The sequence below is a fragment of the Molossus molossus genome, unplaced genomic scaffold, assembly GCF_014108415.1.
Source record: "Molossus molossus isolate mMolMol1 unplaced genomic scaffold, mMolMol1.p scaffold_m16_p_16, whole genome shotgun sequence".
In the NCBI taxonomy this organism is placed as follows: domain Eukaryota; kingdom Metazoa; phylum Chordata; class Mammalia; order Chiroptera; family Molossidae; genus Molossus; species Molossus molossus.
This window is the reverse complement of record NW_023425351.1, coordinates 30,101,657-30,120,713: the sequence shown is the minus strand read 5'-3', so window position 1 is coordinate 30,120,713 and position 19,057 is coordinate 30,101,657. Positions and strand designations below refer to the sequence as shown.

The 19,057-nt window shown below is 45.3% G+C and overlaps 1 protein-coding gene across 2 annotated transcripts in view; it reads left to right on the top strand.

Moving 5' to 3' along the window:
- Positions 1 to 2,817: 2,817 nt before the first annotated feature.
- The window catches only part of JPH1 (junctophilin 1), an 81,810-nt gene continuing 65,570 nt past the window's right edge, over positions 2,818 to 19,057 (top strand). Inside the window, exons 1-2 of one of the 2 annotated variants that reach the window (XM_036264379.1) lie at positions 2,818 to 3,456; positions 9,713 to 10,472. In XM_036264379.1, coding sequence (XP_036120272.1) covers positions 3,078 to 3,456; positions 9,713 to 10,472 — 1,139 coding nt within the window. In that variant the 5' untranslated portion in view covers positions 2,818 to 3,077. The remainder of the gene's footprint in view (positions 3,457 to 9,712; positions 10,473 to 19,057) is intronic. The other variant, XM_036264380.1, reaches the window with a different exon arrangement.

Here is a 19,057-nt window from a genome sequence, read left to right as displayed (position 1 = left end):
GAAAAGAAACTGCTAGAGCGCTTGTTGGCCCCTGGGCTTTAATGGCCTCCCCCACCCCACCTGTCAAACCAACATTCACATTCTCTTCTTACTAATCCCTTCTTAAAGCTAAATTCAACTCCCCCTTATCCAGGGCAAAGGTTCAGAGGGAGAGGGAAAATCAGGACATTACTAGCCCTGACTAGTAAAGGCAACATTATCCCGGTGCCTACTCTCTGCCATCCATCATTCTTAGCACTTCCTCCCACTTCCCTTCCCCGTCTTCTCCAACCGTCGCCATTGAACCCGAACCCTGACATCAATAATCACATCAGTGCGGAGGGGGAAACATTCCATTGTGGTGGCAGCAGGAAAATGGGCGCATGGCTTGTTATTTTGCCAAGAATTGTTCAGTGAGGTACCAAGCATTCAACACTAATTTTTTTCCATGAAGAGAGTCGATGGCAGAGTCAGGTTACAATTAAGATTATTTGAAAAGTAAAAGCGGATAGCTGGTGGTGGATTCTCTCTTTTAATGAAAGTTCCTTCCAAGGACGACATTATTAGAGAGAGCAAGAGGGAAAGATTAAGAGATAAATGTCCATATCTTGTGTCCTCCCCAAATTTCCATATTCTACCCAGATGTGTGGGCACCACGATCCCGTGCCCGTCCACCACAGAAGGACTAGACATCTTTTACAGAAGCCAGAAACTTGCTCTGTGCTACATATTCCAGAAAAGTCATCATTTGCGTGAGAGCTCATTAGGAAAAGTAAAAAAAATTATTCAATGTTTCCATACTTGCTAACAAAAATGTACTCCTTAAATGTTCCTATATGGATCCAACACATATGACTAGGTCCAAAAAAACGATCAAGGGACAAAGGATACTCTGTGAAGAAAGCCAATTTTAAGAGAAAAAAAACAAATGCTGTCTTAGCAACCACACTGTTACTCCTATGAAACAGAACCCCCAACTAGATGGACGTGTGCCGGTCTCTGCTAGCTGCTGATCCTCGTGTATCCCATAGCGGAGAAGCAGTTATGGTTCAGCTGCAAAGTCCGGGGCCCTCCTTTTCCCAGTGGCCTAAATCAATGCCCAGCCCAGGGCGAGGTGCTGAGCAAGATGCGGAATTATTTCAGGCCACTGGGGTAAGCACTATCCCTGGCAGCTCTGCAGGCCGCACCACACATGAGGGTTTCCAATTCTCTTTGGTGATTTGGTTCTGTGTAAACTGAGATTTTTCTTTCAACGTTTCAGCCAGATAAGCAGGAAAGGCCCGCTCCGGTCCTGAGACGGAGGCAATCAAGGTCAATTTCAGTTCCTTTTCTGTGCAGTTTAGTCTACTTCTCCCTGCTGCCTTCCCTGACACCTGTCCTTGTATTTTTATCTGATTATCAAATACCTAGGAGAGAAACTCTGGCAGCCTCTGGTGCTCACTCGGTCATCCAAAAGCCTCTTAGCCTAAGGACTAGGTTGAATACTCCGCAAAGTGTGTCTGTGAGAGGCCAACCTCAGACCCTCGGCTATGAACCACAGAGAAGTGTCTCCCGGGGGCATATTAAGGGTGAAGTTGAGACCAATGCCTGCCCTCACCAAAGACAACATGCTTGACTAATTCAACTTGCCTGTTACCACATCTCTAAGTCCTGGCTTTGCACTGCACTGACAGTATACTCAGTTGTCATCTAACAGGGAAAGGGAAAGGCAACGCTTGTCACTTCCATAGGAAAAGCGGTAAAACCAAGTGTAAAAGTTTAAAATAGTTGTCAAAAGTGAATTCAACAAAGCAGTGTTGTAGCTGGAAGGATCAGCTGACACCTGTCCCCAGTTTTGTAGGTCACAGACTCTGTAAGTTTAGAGCAGTGTTTTACTTACCATATACCTCCTTGAAAGCTTCTGTTTACTTTCGCTCACTGGGGATACCAGCGGAGAGGTACCAGGTGTATATTCCAGACACTTAACCAATATACACAGACTGAGCCATCCACCTGCTGGGTACACAGCTCCAGGCTGAAGAATTTCTAAGGCTGTTAGAACAAAGGAGGCTTTACGGAGAGTGGGCTCTGATGTACAAGGAAATAGCCTATACCCCTGCCAAGACAGGTTGAAAACAGCCTCTCCATTATTGCAAATAAAAAACTAACCAATTGATGCTGTGCTTTTTCAAACTTCGTTGCTTTCCCCCTGCATCTTCATTAAATAAACGCAAACACAGGTGCTTTGAAATGGGTGGGTGTAGAAGAACATCCTGCACAATTATATCTAGGCTGCCACCGATTTATATCACAGGCTTACTTACATATATCTGGGGGATATAAAGTCATGGTGACAGCTGAGCATGACAAATGCAACAGAACACAAGTTGGAATGCCGAAAAAATGCAATTACAAACGCGCCACACACACACACACACACACACACACACACACACACACACACACACACGAGTTTTCCCTCTACACACACGTGGCCGCACTTAGAGGCGCTTAACCACCTTGATAAACCCCAAGCACAAACCCAGGAGGTTCCGCCGCGCCACAGCTGTCTCCACGCATGCAGCCGCGCCTTCTTCTCCAGGTGGGGATGGTCGCGCGTCCCTGGGGACACTCGCCCTCCCACCGCATCCACTTGCGCGAGCACACGCGCGTCCCGCGCCCACCTCGGGAGAAGCGACGGCCCCGGGGCTGGGGGCAGGGCCCGGTGGGGCGGGAGCGCCGCGGGGCTGGGCCTCGGCGCCCGGGGAGGGGAAAGGGGCGGGCATGGGGCGGTGCCCGGCTCACGTGGGCGGGCGGGAGCAGCTGAAGGTCCGCTCCGGAGCCGGGGCTGTCCTCTCGCGCGCGGCGCTGGCCAGGGCGGTGGCAGCGAAGGAGGAGGAGGAGGAGGAGGAGGAGGAGGAGGAAGGCGGCGGTGGCGGCGGCGAAAGAAGAGGGGAGGACGGGGGCGGCGTCGGACTGGAGCCGAGCGGCGGTGCGAGCTGCCCGGGGCGCTGTCGTGCGCTCGCCCGCCGGGCCCCCACCCCCAAGCTACACCCTGCCGTGCCCAGCTCTGCACGCGTCCGTGCCCCCGCGGGGAGCGCGCCGGGGCTGCCCCCCGAATGACGGGCGGAAGGTTCGACTTCGACGATGGCGGCACCTACTGCGGCGGCTGGGAGGAGGGCAAGGCGCACGGGCATGGCATCTGCACGGGGCCCAAGGGCCAGGGCGAGTACTCGGGCTCCTGGTCGCACGGCTTCGAGGTGGTCGGAGGCTACACCTGGCCCAGCGGCAACACCTACCAGGGCTACTGGGCGCAGGGCAAGCGGCACGGGCTGGGGGTGGAGACGAAGGGCAAGTGGATGTACCGGGGGGAGTGGTCACATGGTTTCAAGGGGCGCTACGGGGTCCGGCAGAGCCTGTGCACCCCCGCTCGCTACGAGGGTACCTGGAGTAACGGGCTGCAGGACGGGTACGGCGTGGAGACCTACGGGGACGGAGGTGAGCGGCGTCGCAGGCGGCTCGGCCAGCTGGTGCGGTGGGCTTAGCGGTGGCTGCGGGGCAGCTGGGTGGGGGACGCGAGGCGCACGTGTCCGGAAACCCGCCAAAACACCTGGGGCAGCCTCCCACCCACCTCCCGCGCCCGCCCTCCCCCACGGGGTGCGTCGGGACGCAACTGGTGCACAGGGGGTTGATCTGACCCGGTTCTGGGCGCGGGCGCTGTGTCCACGCCCGGGCAGCCAGGCGTGAATACACCTGGCCAGCGCCAGCGCAGCGCTGCCACCGGGAGGAAGCGCCGCCCGGGAGGAGTGGGCTGGAGAGAGGACGCTGTCACTTGAGCCCGTCACATTACGTTCCTGATCCCTCCCTCTCACGGCCGGGTTTGAAGTCGCCACTCCCTGGGAGTTAGAGCGAGCGCCCTGGGCTTGCGAGGCTGGCGGTCGGTGCTGACCGCTCCCGGATTGGTTTCACGAGGAGTCGTATTTCGCTGCTGGTCCTCTAGTAGCCTAAAGATAGAAGCCAGAACCCCATAACTAAGATGTGGGGGAATGGTACCTTATTTGGGGTGCATTGGGAAACCTCCTAGTTATGGGAGTGGAGGGGCCACCTGACGCAGGTGGAGTTCATAGAGTGAGGGGCTTTGTTACTAATTTTCATTCTCTTCCTTAAAGTATTGGTGTTTGGTCAAAAGAATGGTAGTCTTTGTTGACCTGGACATATATGGACAAATTACTAGGAAACATTTCAGAAATGAACAAGAAACTCTACTTTTTAAAAAATACAATCGAGAAATATAGTCCATATAGTTAAGTTAGCAGCTGCTTTGCTCCTGAGAATGACAGTGCCCAAAACTGATTTGCACGAAGGTGTGTGACCTAAACAGTATGCTGGTGAACAAAATAAGGTGACCAGAACTCACCTTATTTTAATATGTAACAATATTTGCAAAAGAGATTATCTAGTTGCATAGACTTTTTCTTTTCAATTAGGAACAGTATACATTTTTGAAACAGGTGTTAGAACCTGATGAATTTCCTTGTGTAGTAAGCTGAGAAGGATCAGTGGGTTATACTTTGGTAAAATACATTTTCTGATGATAAACATAATCATAGTTCTTTGAAAAGGTTTGTGGGAGGCGATGTCCCTTTTTGAAATTACACAGCTCAGAGTGGGAGGATATTAAAGGGATCCAATTAAAAGTTTCTCCAGTCCAGTGCAACCCCAGTTACGCCACTGCCTATATAAAAGCTTATACAATTTGTACACTTCACTTACTCAGAACACAGGCCATGTTTCAAATGCAAAACGGCAGAATGGTAGGATTTGCTTTAAAATGACATTTTTAAGTCCTAAATAAAGGATATGGTTCTTGTGAATTAAAGGGAAGAAGAAAAAAAACTTTCTTGAATACTTTATATGGGCCGCTTGAATCCCAGGTTCCACAGTAGTTAATTAGGGCTCTTAAATGTTTTGAATGGGCACAGGGTGCCTTGGTTGGCAGCCCCATCAATATGTTAGCTTGTGATTGGATTTTCCTGGAGGCCCCAGCTTTTCATCATAACTAATTTCCACACTCAAAAGTGGAATGCGATATTTATTTTTTAAATGTGTGCATCATTTTGTAACCTTTTAGGAAGGCTGTGGATCTCTTCAGTTTGGGAAGGTTAAAAATAAATTGGTCTTCTTTAAAGTTACTACTTATTAAACAAAAATCTCTTGGTTTAGAGTATTCAGTATACCTAGTAATCAAAAAATATATATAGCACAGTGAAGGTTGTCTCTGTATGTTTTGTGAAAGCTCAAATAAGTGTCCAGGCTGACTTTATGGATAATCTACCTTCTGTTATAAAAAATTTTTAAATTGAAAACCTTAAAATTTGACATCACCATAGGACAGTGGTTTTCTTTTAATACCAAAATACCCTCACCCAAGGATATTTTTCCATTGATTTTTAAATGGAGAAGGAGGGAGGGAGGGAGAGAGGGAGAAAGAGAGAGAGAGAGAAACACTGATGTGAGAGAGATGGATGGATTGGTTGCCTCCCTCAGCCAGAGGTATGTGCCCTTGACTGGAAATCAAACCTGAGACTCTTCAGTCCTCAGGCTGATGGCTCTAACCACTGAGCAACCGGCCAGGGCAAAAAAAAAAACTTCTTAAAAATCACGATTGTGTTTAATCTGTGCTAGGTGGTTTCCTGCTTTCTTTCTCTTTTTTTTTTTTTATCCTCACCTGAGGACATCTTTCCATTTTTTGTTCAGATAGAGTGGGAGGGAGGGAGGGAGGGAGGGAGGGAGAGAGAGAGAAACATCAACATGAAAGGGACACTTTGAGTGGCTGCAACCTACACAACTCAACCAGGGCCAGGGACAAACTGCAGCGGAGGTACGTGCCCCTAGCGGGAACCAAACCTGGGTCTCTCTGGACCGCAGGACAACGCTCTAACTGCTGAGCCAAACTGGCCAGGGCATTTCCTGCTTTCTTTCATTTGTCACTCTGTTTAATTAGAAAGTCTTAAATACTGGTCTATGTGGATGTGTATTGCCATAACTCATTTCATGCAAAGGTTTGGCCCAAACAGGAAATATTACTGTCCCTATTACTTTTAATACCAAAGTATGAGTTAACTGGGTTTTTGTTTTGCCTCTGCACAACTGTATGTTTGTCCCTGTACACCCTCTGTGAGACTTGGAGAAAACCTGATTCCTTGTATTTTGGAGTGACATTAAGTTAGAGGAGGAAGTAGTAATTCCATGTGAGTGGTATCACGTGACTTATTAGTGATTTGTGTGTGAAGTGTTGCTGAACAGAAACTCCCTGAATATTGCATCAGAATACATTGGTACCGTACTCATGAAATCCAAGTGGAGGTACCCAGCATTTTGGTGCAAATTCTGATCTGCTGTACTTCATTTTGTTCCCACCTGTCCTAAAACTACTGGAAATGTCTAGGAAGACACATTGTTATGAACTGTATGCATACTTGCACACACCCATCTGTAGCATATAGACATAAGTATGGCATACAGAGGTCTTAATTGGACTGGGATTCATTCTTAACTGAACGCCTTCCACTACAAAATGGCTCTATCTAGAAAAATCAGCTCCCAGATGAAAAAATCATAGAACAGAATTTAAGACAAAACCCATAAAAATCAGTTTTATACTTGTGAAATCTGCATCTGTCTTTAAGGAGTTGAGAGGACCTAATTGGAGCTTTACTTGAGCAGCAAATAAAGAAGTTGGAACCAACCTGCTTCATAATGAAATAGAGCCCTCCCCCCCCCCCTTTTTTTTACGGTCACTGACTACACTAAACCTATTTTAAATTTCATATGAACTGCTAACACTTTGGCTGTAAATTGGTTTCTAGCAAGTCCACGGAGGAGTTTTTCCATATATTGTGATTTAACAGAATGGGATGGGAATGTGGCCAGCTGTTTGTCTCGCTTTCCCTACTTGACAGTTAATCAGAGACCTAAACTTTCTAATTATTGGTGTTGCCTTAAACTGCTTAGATTTTCAAGCAATACTTCTTTGGAAATTCCAAATATTAGTCTTACTTTTGGAAATAGCAATTTAAGGAAACTAGCTGTTAATGTTCTCTCAGTTCAGGATAAACATTTACTAGGATAGTATGGTTGAAGTTTAAAAATATAAATACTTATTGATTCAAACAGCACCTTTGAAAATTCTTCTAGCAAAATTAACTTGTCATTATGTAGGAAAGTCAGAAGGATATCATTTTAGCATTCCACATTTATGTAAACCAAACAAAACATTTAAAATAAGGTGATTTGTTTTCATATGTGTAAGTTAGGTTATATAACTTTTATCCTAGAATTTAAATTTTTTCTATATAGGCAAAGGAAAAGTCAAAATTGACATTTCCTAATAATTGATTCCTTCCATGTTAAGGTGGTGATGTTTGAAGATGGCTAGTATTCAGTAGGAAGTGTCTTACCCTAACATGTTCTATATGACTGTCCTGCCCTTTAAGTGTATCCCTGCCCTTTAAGTGTATCCTTTTGAGAAAGCTATGGCCCGCCTACCTCCTCAGAAGTTCACAGATGTCGGGTTAAGACTTTCAGTCTACCCAGCATATGATAATCACAGTACCAGACCTATTTAGTATTTTATTGTTGCCCTGTTATTGTCTGATTATATGATATAAATTTAGCAGAATGAACAGAAGGAGGAGATAGCCTTGAAATTAGTCAAAACTTTTGATTTGGGGGCCATTATGGTTTTAACTTTTAAGTGCAGCCCTTGTTAACACAATGACATAAAACTACTAGCATTTCTGCTCAGATTTTTTAAATGAAATGCATGCCACACAGCTGTGTGTGGCAATTTAAAATGAAAAGTGACTTCAAGGTAGATCTATAAAACCAGAAACAAAGAGGTCAAGACAGGCTGTGATAATTTCTTTTCTATGATTCTGTGAATTGTTATGAGTATAGAAGTAATTGTGTCTTAAAATTTTCACATAGCTTTGTTTAGGGAGGTACTATAATTTATTTTTTTATTTGTATAAATTAGCTATAATGTGGTACTCAAATTTTTTCCTTTTTATTTTTTAATTATTTTTTTTCTAATATAGTTTACATTTAATATTACTTTGTATTCATTTCAGGTATACAGTTAGTGGTTAGAGTGTCATATACTTTACAAAGTGTTCCTCCCCTGTATCTCCAGGGGAGATACTATACTTTAAATTTTGCTTTTAATGAAAGGAAATGGCCTTGATTTTGAAAATAAAATTTTAAGTTCCCTAATTTTAACATTCATTTCTTCCTAAGATTATTTAAAAATCTGCACCAGGTTATTTTTTTAAATGTCTTTGCTAATTTATTTAATAGACAACCTCACTGAACATAAATACTTTAGATTAGAGGTCATCCTATTCATGAAAAGGCATAATATTTATTAAAAAAGTGATCTGGTATTGTAGTTTTAAGGAACACTTCAAACACACATTTGCTCTGAGATGAATTCCATAATGTTAAGAGTGGAAGGTTTTCTCTGGCCTTATCTCAGTTTTCTTGAGAGTAAATAGTGAATTCCTTTTAGCCACCATAGCTGTTTGCTATAAAGTTATATACTAAACACCTACAGACCACAGAACACAAAAGCCATGAGTATAGAAAGTTTGTGTTCTCGGGGTAATCCCTGTCCTCAGAGTGCTGCTAGTCACAGTGAGAGTCACAGACTGGGGAAATCACAGGGCCAGGAGAAGGCTGAAATTTGGCGAGTAATAATGGGACAAATCTTTTTTTTAAGTATATATATTCTTTAGGTATAATTGACATATAAATGTGAGTTTCAGGTGTAAAACATAATGACTCAATATTTGTACATCTTATGAAATGATCACCACAATAAGTCTAGTTAACATCCATCACCAATAAGGGAGGAGTCTCAACCATTTTCCCTGGAAGTACACAGTGTTCAAAGTTTGCCCATTTTTTCATGATGGTTCACTATAGAACATATATTGTTTTTGTCAAATCACCCATAGCTCAAAAGGTCTCATCCAAACTTAAGTATTAATCCTAAATATTAAAGTTTTCTCCCCTGCCCCAAATGGTGAGCATGGTAGAAAGAAAAATTAAGACTGTTTGATGACCCATGCCTTAATAATTTAAGTCCTTGAGCTTGTTGGAATGTTATTGACAGACACAAAAGTCATTTTTAGAGTTTCTCAGCTAAATTAGAGTAATTAATAGTAAAATTAGAATAAGATGCACATGTAGAACTTCACCTTCTGCTATGGCCCTGCCTTTCTAAGAGGGGTTATTTATTTATTTATTTTTTACTTTTTAAAAATTAAAAAAAAATTTCAATTGCAATTAACATTCAATATTATATTAGTTTTAGGTATACAGCATAGTGGGTTAGACATTTATATACCTTACCTCAGGATAAGAGGGATTTCTGATATGTTAATTTCATGGGTGAAAAGTTGTCTTCCAATGATCACTCTTGGTGTTGGAAAGTAGTGGGTTCATTGAAAGTGGTATAAATTTTTAGATGAAAAGTAAAAATGACCAGACTATTGGGAAAATCCTATACAATTCCAAAAAGGCATGTAGACACAGTTTCAGGGCGGGAATTCCCAACCTCCTTAGAGCTCACTGGGAAGGCTGTAGGATTTGACCTTGGGCCAGTCTACCCTGTGTCCAAGTGCAAGGCGTGCCCTGGCAGGGATCACGCACCCTCCACCCCAGACTCATGCTGACCTTTGGTCTCTCTAAGGTACCTACCAGGGCCAGTGGGCCGGCGGCATGCGACATGGCTACGGCGTGCGCCAGAGCGTGCCCTATGGCATGGCCACGGTGATCCGCTCGCCCCTGCGCACCTCGCTGGCCTCGCTGCGCAGCGAGCAGAGCAATGGCAGCGTGCTCCACGACGCAGCGGCCGCTGCCGACACCCCAACGGGCACCCGAGGGGGCTTCGTGCTCAACTTCCAAGCCGATGCCGAGCTCGCAGGCAAAAAGAAAGGCGGCCTCTTCCGCAGGGGCTCCCTCCTCGGCAGCATGAAGATCCGCAAGTCCGAATCCAAGTCTTCCATCTCCAGCAAGCGCAGCTCAGTCCGCAGCGACGCGGCCATGAGCAGAATTAGCTCTAGCGATGCCAACTCCACTATCAGCTTCGGCGACGTCGATTGCGATTTTTGCCCCGTGGAAGACCACGTGGACGCCACCACCACAGAAACCTACATGGGCGAGTGGAGGAACGACAAGCGCAATGGCTTTGGCATCAGTGAGCGCTCCAATGGTATGAAGTACGAGGGCGAGTGGGTCAATAACAAGAGGCATGGCTACGGCTGCACCGTGTTTCCCGACGGCTCCAAGGAAGAGGGGAAATACAAAAATAATGTTCTGGTCCGTGGAATAAGGAAGCAGCTTATACCGATAAGAAACACAAAAACTAGGGAGAAGGTGGACAGAGCCATTGAAGGCGCACAAAGGGCAGCTGGCATGGCGAGAACCAAAGTGGAAATAGCCAATTCAAGGTACGTAAACCCAGGGCGGGTGGTGCTGCTGGGTCGTTCCAGACAGTGCCGTGTCAAATTGTGTTTGTCAGTCTGTTGGTGACATCGCCAGTCGGTCTTACCGCTGCCGGAATCAAAAGTGGCAAATGATTAAGCCCAACAGGATCAGAGTTCAAAGTGTACCTGCACTGTTCCTAAACTTTCCATCATCAAAAAATGTTGAAGGCACAATGAAGTCCCCTTCCTGTTATAAATTACTTCCCTAATCCTATACATGATGGAGTTCACGCAGGCCCTGTGTGCATCTTCCCAGTCCAGGAAGTTACGTTTATTTAAAAAAATACCCCCGAAATGCTTCCACGGAGAACACCGTGCATCCACATGGAAACATAGCTAGTATAGATGAGTCCCTTGATCCTAATATTTCAGTTCCAAGTGTCTACAACTCCTCCCATAGAATTATCCTAATTTATAAAATTCAGATTCTGTTTACTGATGCCTTTCCGATGAAATCGGTTTTGAGAAAGCCATTAAGATCTAGATTGGCAGATGCCTGAAAGTTGCATGACAAAATCTAGCATGCATTCCTGAAAAACAAAACTCGTGTACATGGGGAAGACAGAGGGACCACGGCTCACAGAAATTGCCTCATTCTATGCAGGAAAGCTTAGATCACTGTGTATTAAAAGGAGGGGGTTGGGGGAACCTGACAAGGACAGATGGGACTGTCAGTGCGCCAAGGTTGGAAGAAAGTGGAGCAGTAGAGAGAGGCTGGAGTAAGGAGGAGAAGGCGGGTGAATAATAGATTGAGAAGTAGGGTGTATGTGGGCACAGAAGGACTATGTACTTGAAGTTTTACCATTAATAGCTGGATTCAGGGATCCAACAAGAGGGATGGAAAAAGCTATTGGGAATAGAATTTTATTAGGGGTGGATGTCATGTTAGATACAAAAGAAAAAGGGGTGGTTATAAATGGAAATTTTTATTTTTAGGCTTAGTGGGTACTGACGGGCCACAGTTGTGTGTGACTTAAAGTAGACATTTAGCATAGAATATTAAAAATGCTTTTCCTGCTTCAGTAATCTTCTCCCATAGAAGTAAACCTCCTTTGAAACCATAAAATATTAGCATGTCTTCAGGTTTTTATTCTTAAATTGAATGAATGAAACCCCCTCCCCCCTTATTTTTTAACTTCTTACTTTGGAGTTCTACAAGGATTTTTTTAATGCCCCTGTTCTGGGTGTCTGAAACACTGCTAGGAAAATGGGAAATTTTGCATTATTTATAGGAACATATTATAATACTAAAAGTCTTCAAAGGTTTCCATTGTATCTCTGACCAATCCTCTTTTAAAGTGAGTATTTCTTGTTAATCAGCACAAACGTCAACGAAGGGTCTCTCTTGTCTTCTCTGCCAAGCATCTTCTATTTTAGATCTTAATTTTCTGGGACCACCAAGCAATGCATCTACCTACTTTTCTGTTTCCTTTGTAGATAGGATACTTGGCACGTCTAATCTTGCTGGCTTCCTTGGCCCTCAGCTAACTTGAAAGCTAGTCATATACCTCTTGTTAGACCATGGCCTCTCATTTCAAACACACTCCTGGATTCTTCCATTTTATTTTCACCTTACAACCTAGTGATATACTAAAAGCAGCTCAGTCTTGGCAGATGGAAACTAAGCCTGTGCAGGACACTCTAGCATCAAATGACTGCCTTGTGCTTGCTGTGATTACTGACTATGATTAGTCTATATTGGAGGATTCTACACCGAAAAAGGGAACAGCTTGCGATGCGAAGCTGATCTCTGATTATACTAATATCATAAAACTCTTACCCAAGTCCGAGCCACGTCCTCTCTGCTGAAAGACTTTGGGGGGTGCTATTATATAGTTTTGAAATACTATATTATAGTTTGTAATATAGTTTATAATCAAGAGTTTTTTAGCTTAAGATGTTATACTTTTAACTAGTTAACTTTATAAAGGATTTAGGTAGCTATTCAAAAAAATGCTCAGTTCATTTTGCTCACTGAGATAAGCTAGTGATGTATACTACAAATACTGCGTGATTCTACTTAAGCAAATACCAAAGGTGGTCAAACCCATAGAAACAGAGTAGAATGGTGGTTGCCAGGGCTGCGGGAAGGGGACCTGGGAAGGTGGGGTTCAGCAGGTGTAAAGTTTCACTTTGGCAAGATGAAACGTTCCAGCGAGCTGCTCCACAGCGTGTGTCTGGTTAACCATATGCTACTGTGCACTTACATTTTGTTAATAGGGTAGTTCTCATGGTCAATATTCTTACCACAGTAAAATAAAAACTCTCTGGATGACACAATAAACCAAAACCACCCACTCAGTGAACCCTTTCTGTTTTACTTTCACTGTTGGAGTCCCCGTTCCTTGCTTTAATGACTACTTGAGATACCGAGTTTTGCAACTTGTTTTCGTAGGAAGTAGCTGAAGGATTGGCATTTTCTCTATATGAGCTCTGAGTTTAGAGAGCGTCATTCTTTTAAAAACTTTTAAGTAAGTGTTGGGGGGGGGGCGATTCTGTGACGTTTTTGGAGATTGCTGTCTGGAGAGGATTTCTAGCAGTCTTACCATTATAACCCGGCTCTTTCTAATGCCTGAGTATCTGCTCAGTCCTTCTGGCCGCTCTTGTAGTTATGGTTTTTAATGTTTTTGTTTGTAAAACTATCAAAACTTGAAGAACATACACACACTCCCCCTCTCCTGCGCTGCTAATGGCAGCAGAAGGAGACAGTGGCACTCGGTTAAAATGAGTGCTGCATCCTTAGCAACAATGAGAGATGGTCACTGAATGGTTAGCGGCCATTTCAGTTTGTGCCCAGATAGTGCCAGTCATTGTCCTATCGCTGTCATTTCTTGTGCCTCAGAGCTTTTTGTTTCCGAAGTCTCCGAGAAATGGCTTTCGTGCCATCACCCCATTGTCTGGGAGCAAAGTCTCAGGTTTGTGTTGACAAATTGTGTCGTCCAGTAATGGCTCCTCTGGGAAATCAGGAGACACAGAACCACCAGCCTAGGCCCAAAGACTCTGTGGACCTTCCCTTTGCACCTGTGACGAGGGTGTGATACGTCTTCCCAGTAAACACACAGGAGGCTTATTTCCAATGGCTTTGTGTGGCTCCTGTTGAATTCTTACAGATCAGGGCGTGAGGGCATGACGGAGGTCAGTAGGGAGCAGAAATAACGTGGAGGCTGGTAGACACTGGCAGGTTAGCACTTCGAGAGTTAAAACTGGAAGGGATGCTCATAATTTGCTGACCTCCCAGCTAACTTTTCTTGAGGTTTCTGTTCCAATCCTCAAGGTACTGTGTTTTATAGGACTCAACAAAACGTTTTGTTCCCCTCATGCCTTGGTCCTAAGGGTAAAAAAAACAAAAACCATCACCTGGGATTGAGGGTCTCAGCCCTGTTTTAAGACATGTCAAGAGGGAGCAGAGCAGCGCGGGGCCTTCCCAGCCCCTCCGCTCAGAGCACAGACACTGGGGCCCTGCCCAGGGTCAGCCCACCAGCCCAGTGGCTTCCATTCCATTTCTCACATGGGCGGTTTTTAACTCCGTGAACTCTTGTCTCTAGCCATTCCTTAAGGGAGTTGTTCAAATTACTGTTCCTTGAGAAAAATACTCAAATGGAGAATTTTAAGAACTGAATTCACTTGGTTGAGATAGCAAATAAGTGGCCCTTAAGGAACCACCGTTCATGGAAAGGAATAGACAACTCAGAAAAGGGTGCAGACCAAAGGAGAGTTGTAGAATCTGAGTGTGGAGGAAATAATTATCGTGCTGGAGGACGGAAGCGGGATGGTGACAGGACGGGAGAGAGCCCGCCTACAGAGGTGACAGCCAGGGGGGCCTTTGCTCGCACTACCTTCATTTCACCAGGTTAGAAGAAAGTGGGAGAAGCCAGAGGCCAGCCTTGCTGGAGCTAGTGGGGTGCAGGGCTGCGCGCTCCCAGCACTAGGGGACGTGTTGGGGGTGGGGCAGACCAGCCCATCCAGTGGGGCTGTGCTCCTCCCACTAATCCCATTAGGCCAATGTGGGCCCCCAGTGCTCCAGCAGGTGGTAACAGCCACACCTAGGCAGGTGGTGTCAGGAGGGAGCCCTCTGCAGTCTCCTGTGCTGCTGGGCTTGGCACAGCCATCGCTGCACAGGGGGGCGGAAGCAGCCAGGTGCAAGGTGGAGGGCCCCCAGCTCAGGAGGGCTGGTGCACAGCTGGGCTCCTTGCATCTGCTTCCAGAACTAGAGATGGGTTGCGTGTTTGCTGATCTTCGACCTCAATATAAAAATGAGTGTGAAAAAAATCCTACAGGAAAAATGTATAGTATTTTTTCTGTAAAAAGGCATAGTATTATTTCATACTGCTCTCTCCCTTCCCTCCATGCCCGGGACAACTCGGCCACCACAGCTTCCCTTTGGTTCTCGGTGTAGCTTTGCTGAGCCCTTCCCTCTGCCTGGTGCCCTCGCCCGGCTCGCCTGCCCCAGGCTGCTCCAAACTCAGGTTTTAGCAGAGTCTCTTCTTCACTGAGGGGCTCCCTAACCCCCCAGTCCAACACCCCCGTCTAAATCCCCCACTAGTCTACACTGTCATTTTATTTCAGCCTATTTGTTTACTGTATCTTTCTCCAACTCGATTGGAAAGCCAGACCTGTAGGCCGCTTTGCTCTTATGCCCGGCAGCCAGCTTGGACCAGGGCACTTCCCCAAGGCCTCGAGTAAATATTTGACGAATGAGTGAATTAAATTCTCACTGCTTAGGGTGTGAACATGGCCAGTGCTTTTAATTCCCTTCTGTGCACATTTATAAACCACAGTTTTAATAAAAGCATAGCTCTCATAATTCATCGTGCTGTCGTCTAACAATAGTCAAGGAAGTGCGGAAAATGCAGAAGTACACTGCAGGGACCCTTTTCTTTAATTAAGTCAACATCATTCACGTGTCCCAACTTGAATGGCAGGGCCAGGAAGACCTTCAGGTTAAGCCAAATGGGTACACCATTCCCCACAGGTGTGAGCTGGTCCAGGGGCAGACGTGAATGCTCCCCGTGAGCAGACACGGGAATTCCGGGAAGTCACCTTACTTCCCTGTAACAACATTAGCTCACCCTCCATATCGAATGTCACCAACAGAGGTGAGAACTCAGAACATAGGAGCTCACTGCCTCTTTAACGGCAAAGTTTGCTGAGCGTTCAGCTGGTTTCTTTTTCCTCTTGAAAGATTTTCTCACCTTGCCAATTTGGGGTCTTTTTTTCAATCTCAAATAATGACATTCAGTAGACCAGTCGCTCAAAAAATGACTTGACTTGGTTCCTACTTCATTTATTTGGTCCCTAAAACCCAAGGCCAGCCCGAGCCAGTACACATCATGGGTCCCGGGTGAACTCACTACCACTAGTTTTAGGTAAAAGCTTAACCTCTGCCAAGTTGTTGTAAAGGGATAGGAATTTGAAATCTCTTCAGTTCCGTTGGACAAAAGAGATTCTCTTTCTCTCCTGCAAATGAAAATTACAGTTACATTCTCCCTTTATTTCTTTTCTGTATTGGGGGTCATAGCATATCTTTGAAAACAATTTTAGATGACCTCTTCCGTGAACTTTCTGTTTCTTCTACTGGGGCTCTGGTTCAATTTCAGTTATTACCATAAGGACTGCTTGCAGGAAGGTGACATCCTTGTAATTCCTAACCCAACAAGTCATTTTAATGAAGGAGCTGTTAAATGGGTAAAGAAATTTGGGGAAGAAATTCCCTAAAATGTGGGGGTCTACAGTATTAATTATTTTCGGTAGCTATGCTCCCTGGGTCCATCCTTCTCTGACTTTCTGCCTGTCGCCGTTTCCACCTGTTACCACCAGCCCTTCTACAGACTAACTCCAGAGGCTTGGTGAAAACACCCAGGCGCTGAGTTGCAGAAAAGTTACCATGAACGAGGACTGAGATTTGCCTCTTTCTCCAGGGGAGGGTTGTTGTAAGAGTTGAATGAGAGAGTGGGTGTCACAGGGCTTCGTAAACTGTAAATTACTCTATAGCGTTTGTGTTTCTGAAAGCATGTCGACCTGCAAGTACCGTTCCCCAGCGTGAAAGCTGATAGGAGACCAAGAAGTCGGCCTGGGATGGAGGTAAGGGGAGAGGAAGGGAGAGGAAAGGGTAATCCCCCGCGCTTGACCACTGTGTGCAGACCTGAGCGAGTTCAGGTCTCGTCTCCTTCCCAGACTCAGACCTGGGTGAAGTCAGACCGTCAACAGGCAGTCGTACTTTTTAAGACAAAAGGAAATTATATATATGTGTGTGTGTGTGTGTGTGTGTGTGTGTGTGTATATATATATTTCAATCTACACTGGACATGATTCTGAAGACAGTATAGGAAAATCAAGATTTCATCTTCAGAGTGTTTGGGTTTATTAATGTAGGTCACCAATATTCTTTCTGTGTATTATCCATTTTGTATTGCACATGGAAATCTTAAATACATATTTCTCCTCTTTACCCAAGAACATTCCCTTCCCAGGGGTGAAGTGAGGATGCCCTCACTTTCTTCTCCAAGCTGGGGGAAAAAAGTCCCGCTTCTCTGTACCGAGGGGCCCGGGACATCTTCACGGCCGAGCAGTCCCTGAGAATTCTCTGTGTGGGTGTGCGGAGGGAGCAGCTGAAACCAGAAGGATAACCTGGGTGGCAGCGCTGCCCTGCCCCCAGCAGGGGGGAAGCTGGGAGGTCCTGGTCCCCAGAGGCCTGGCTGGGGAACACAGAGAAACTCCTGGCCCCGGCCCTTGTCCTTCAACTCTGATCTCTATCACCTCATCGTTTCGCTGGTCACTGCACAGTACATGGGAACATACTGTGTTAGGGGAACTTTGTAAAACATCCTGAGGCTATCTTGTTTCTAAATATCTTTCTTTAGAAAACTCTTCATCCGGCCCTTCCAAGCCCAGGCCCATTCAGAAACTGTGCAGCCCTGAGGTGGGCGTGTGTTTGAGTGATTAATAAGTAGGTAGGTTCAAGCAGTACAGGTTGCGTGAAAATTCGTCTTAGGCCATAATAGCAGGAGGGTCATACCTTTTTCCAGACGCCGGGGCCACAATAAACATACTTTTTTGAACCCTGAGTCATGTAGGCATGGCTCTCCACTTCGATTAAACTGGGGCAAGAAGACACTGTGTGGTGTGGATGGGATATGAGGTCATGTTCAGTTCTATGAGAGCTACTTGGTGGAAACTGGAAGGAAAAAAAACGACAACCCATGGTGATGATAAGCTAGGTTTGGGGACACGAGTTGGCCTTGTTTTAACTGAAGAAATCTGAGTTGACTTCAACAGTCCGAACTCCATCGGAACATCTCGGTTAGCTCTGAAACGTGACGTTTTCGGGATTCTGTGAATACGAAGCATGAAAGCAGCAATTACATTGTAGTGTGACTGCATCTGTCATGTTTTCCGGGACGCCAGAGGTGTAACAGCATTTGCGGTCCATCCCGAGTGCTCCATATGAACTGAGCTGTGGCCCGGAGACCCTCGTTTGGGGGCACATGGCGAGTTCCGGGCGCACCTAATGGAGCCGGTAGCTGCCTCCTCCAAGCAGCTGCCGGGCGGCCAAGCAGCCCGCTCACAACTTTCCATTATGGATTAAGCTGACTGCCAACCTCACTTCACTCAAGACACCAAACTGGACACTTGCAAGACCAGTGCCTTGCAAATCTTTGAGATGCTTTTCTTATTATAGATGAAATATGAACATTGTGTTTAGGAACAGGATCCAACAAATGCCAAAGGTATTTATGTAAGTCATTCAGCTTTAGTTCAACAGCCTCTTGAGAATTAACCAAATAAGCTTTTAATAATGTTGCCCTTCTGTCTTAGTTGGTGTTTCGCACTTGTTTGGATAACAGACTCGATTCAAAATAAGCTGCTTTATCAGAAATTTAATTAACGTGTAAGGAATCAAGGCTGTCTCCAAAACAGTGCAACTCTTTGAAGTCCAGTCTTCTTAGCATTTCCCTGTGTGCCAAAAGAAACTTACTCAGGCCAAGGAAAACACGTCCACTTTCTAGCGTCTTTAAAACAATCACTTATGCCAGAGATTAACAAATTTTGTTAGTTTTTTAAAACTTTTAATTAAGGTTGAAATTTGGCTGAATTTTACTGTAGCAAGTCAGTCAAATTTTTCTTTCGATGGCTTGGTCTAGCACTCCCTGTCTGTTTTTTAGTTTGTTTTTTTTAAATTAGTACATCAAGATTTTATACATTTACTTCCATCCATTAGGGGCGGGTCTATTAGTCCAAACACATTGAGATAGCCCATAAAGTCTTGAGTTTAGGGTTCAAGAGAGGACGGGAGGTGCACCAGGTGATGGGCTTACCTGTCACTGGTTCCCACCCCCTCCTGCTTGTCCCTGTGATTGGAGAAACAGTTCAGCTCTGGGCTGATAGATTGCCTTGTAAAGACGCAAATCCCCTGGAAAGGTGGGCACCTTTAGTCCTTGTCTGTCATCAGTTAGCATGTTAGCAAGCACTCTGGTTTGGATGCTCAGAAAGGACACTCGGTTACCAGCCCGTTTGATAAAGTTTGGTTCTTAATCTCAGTGAACTTATTG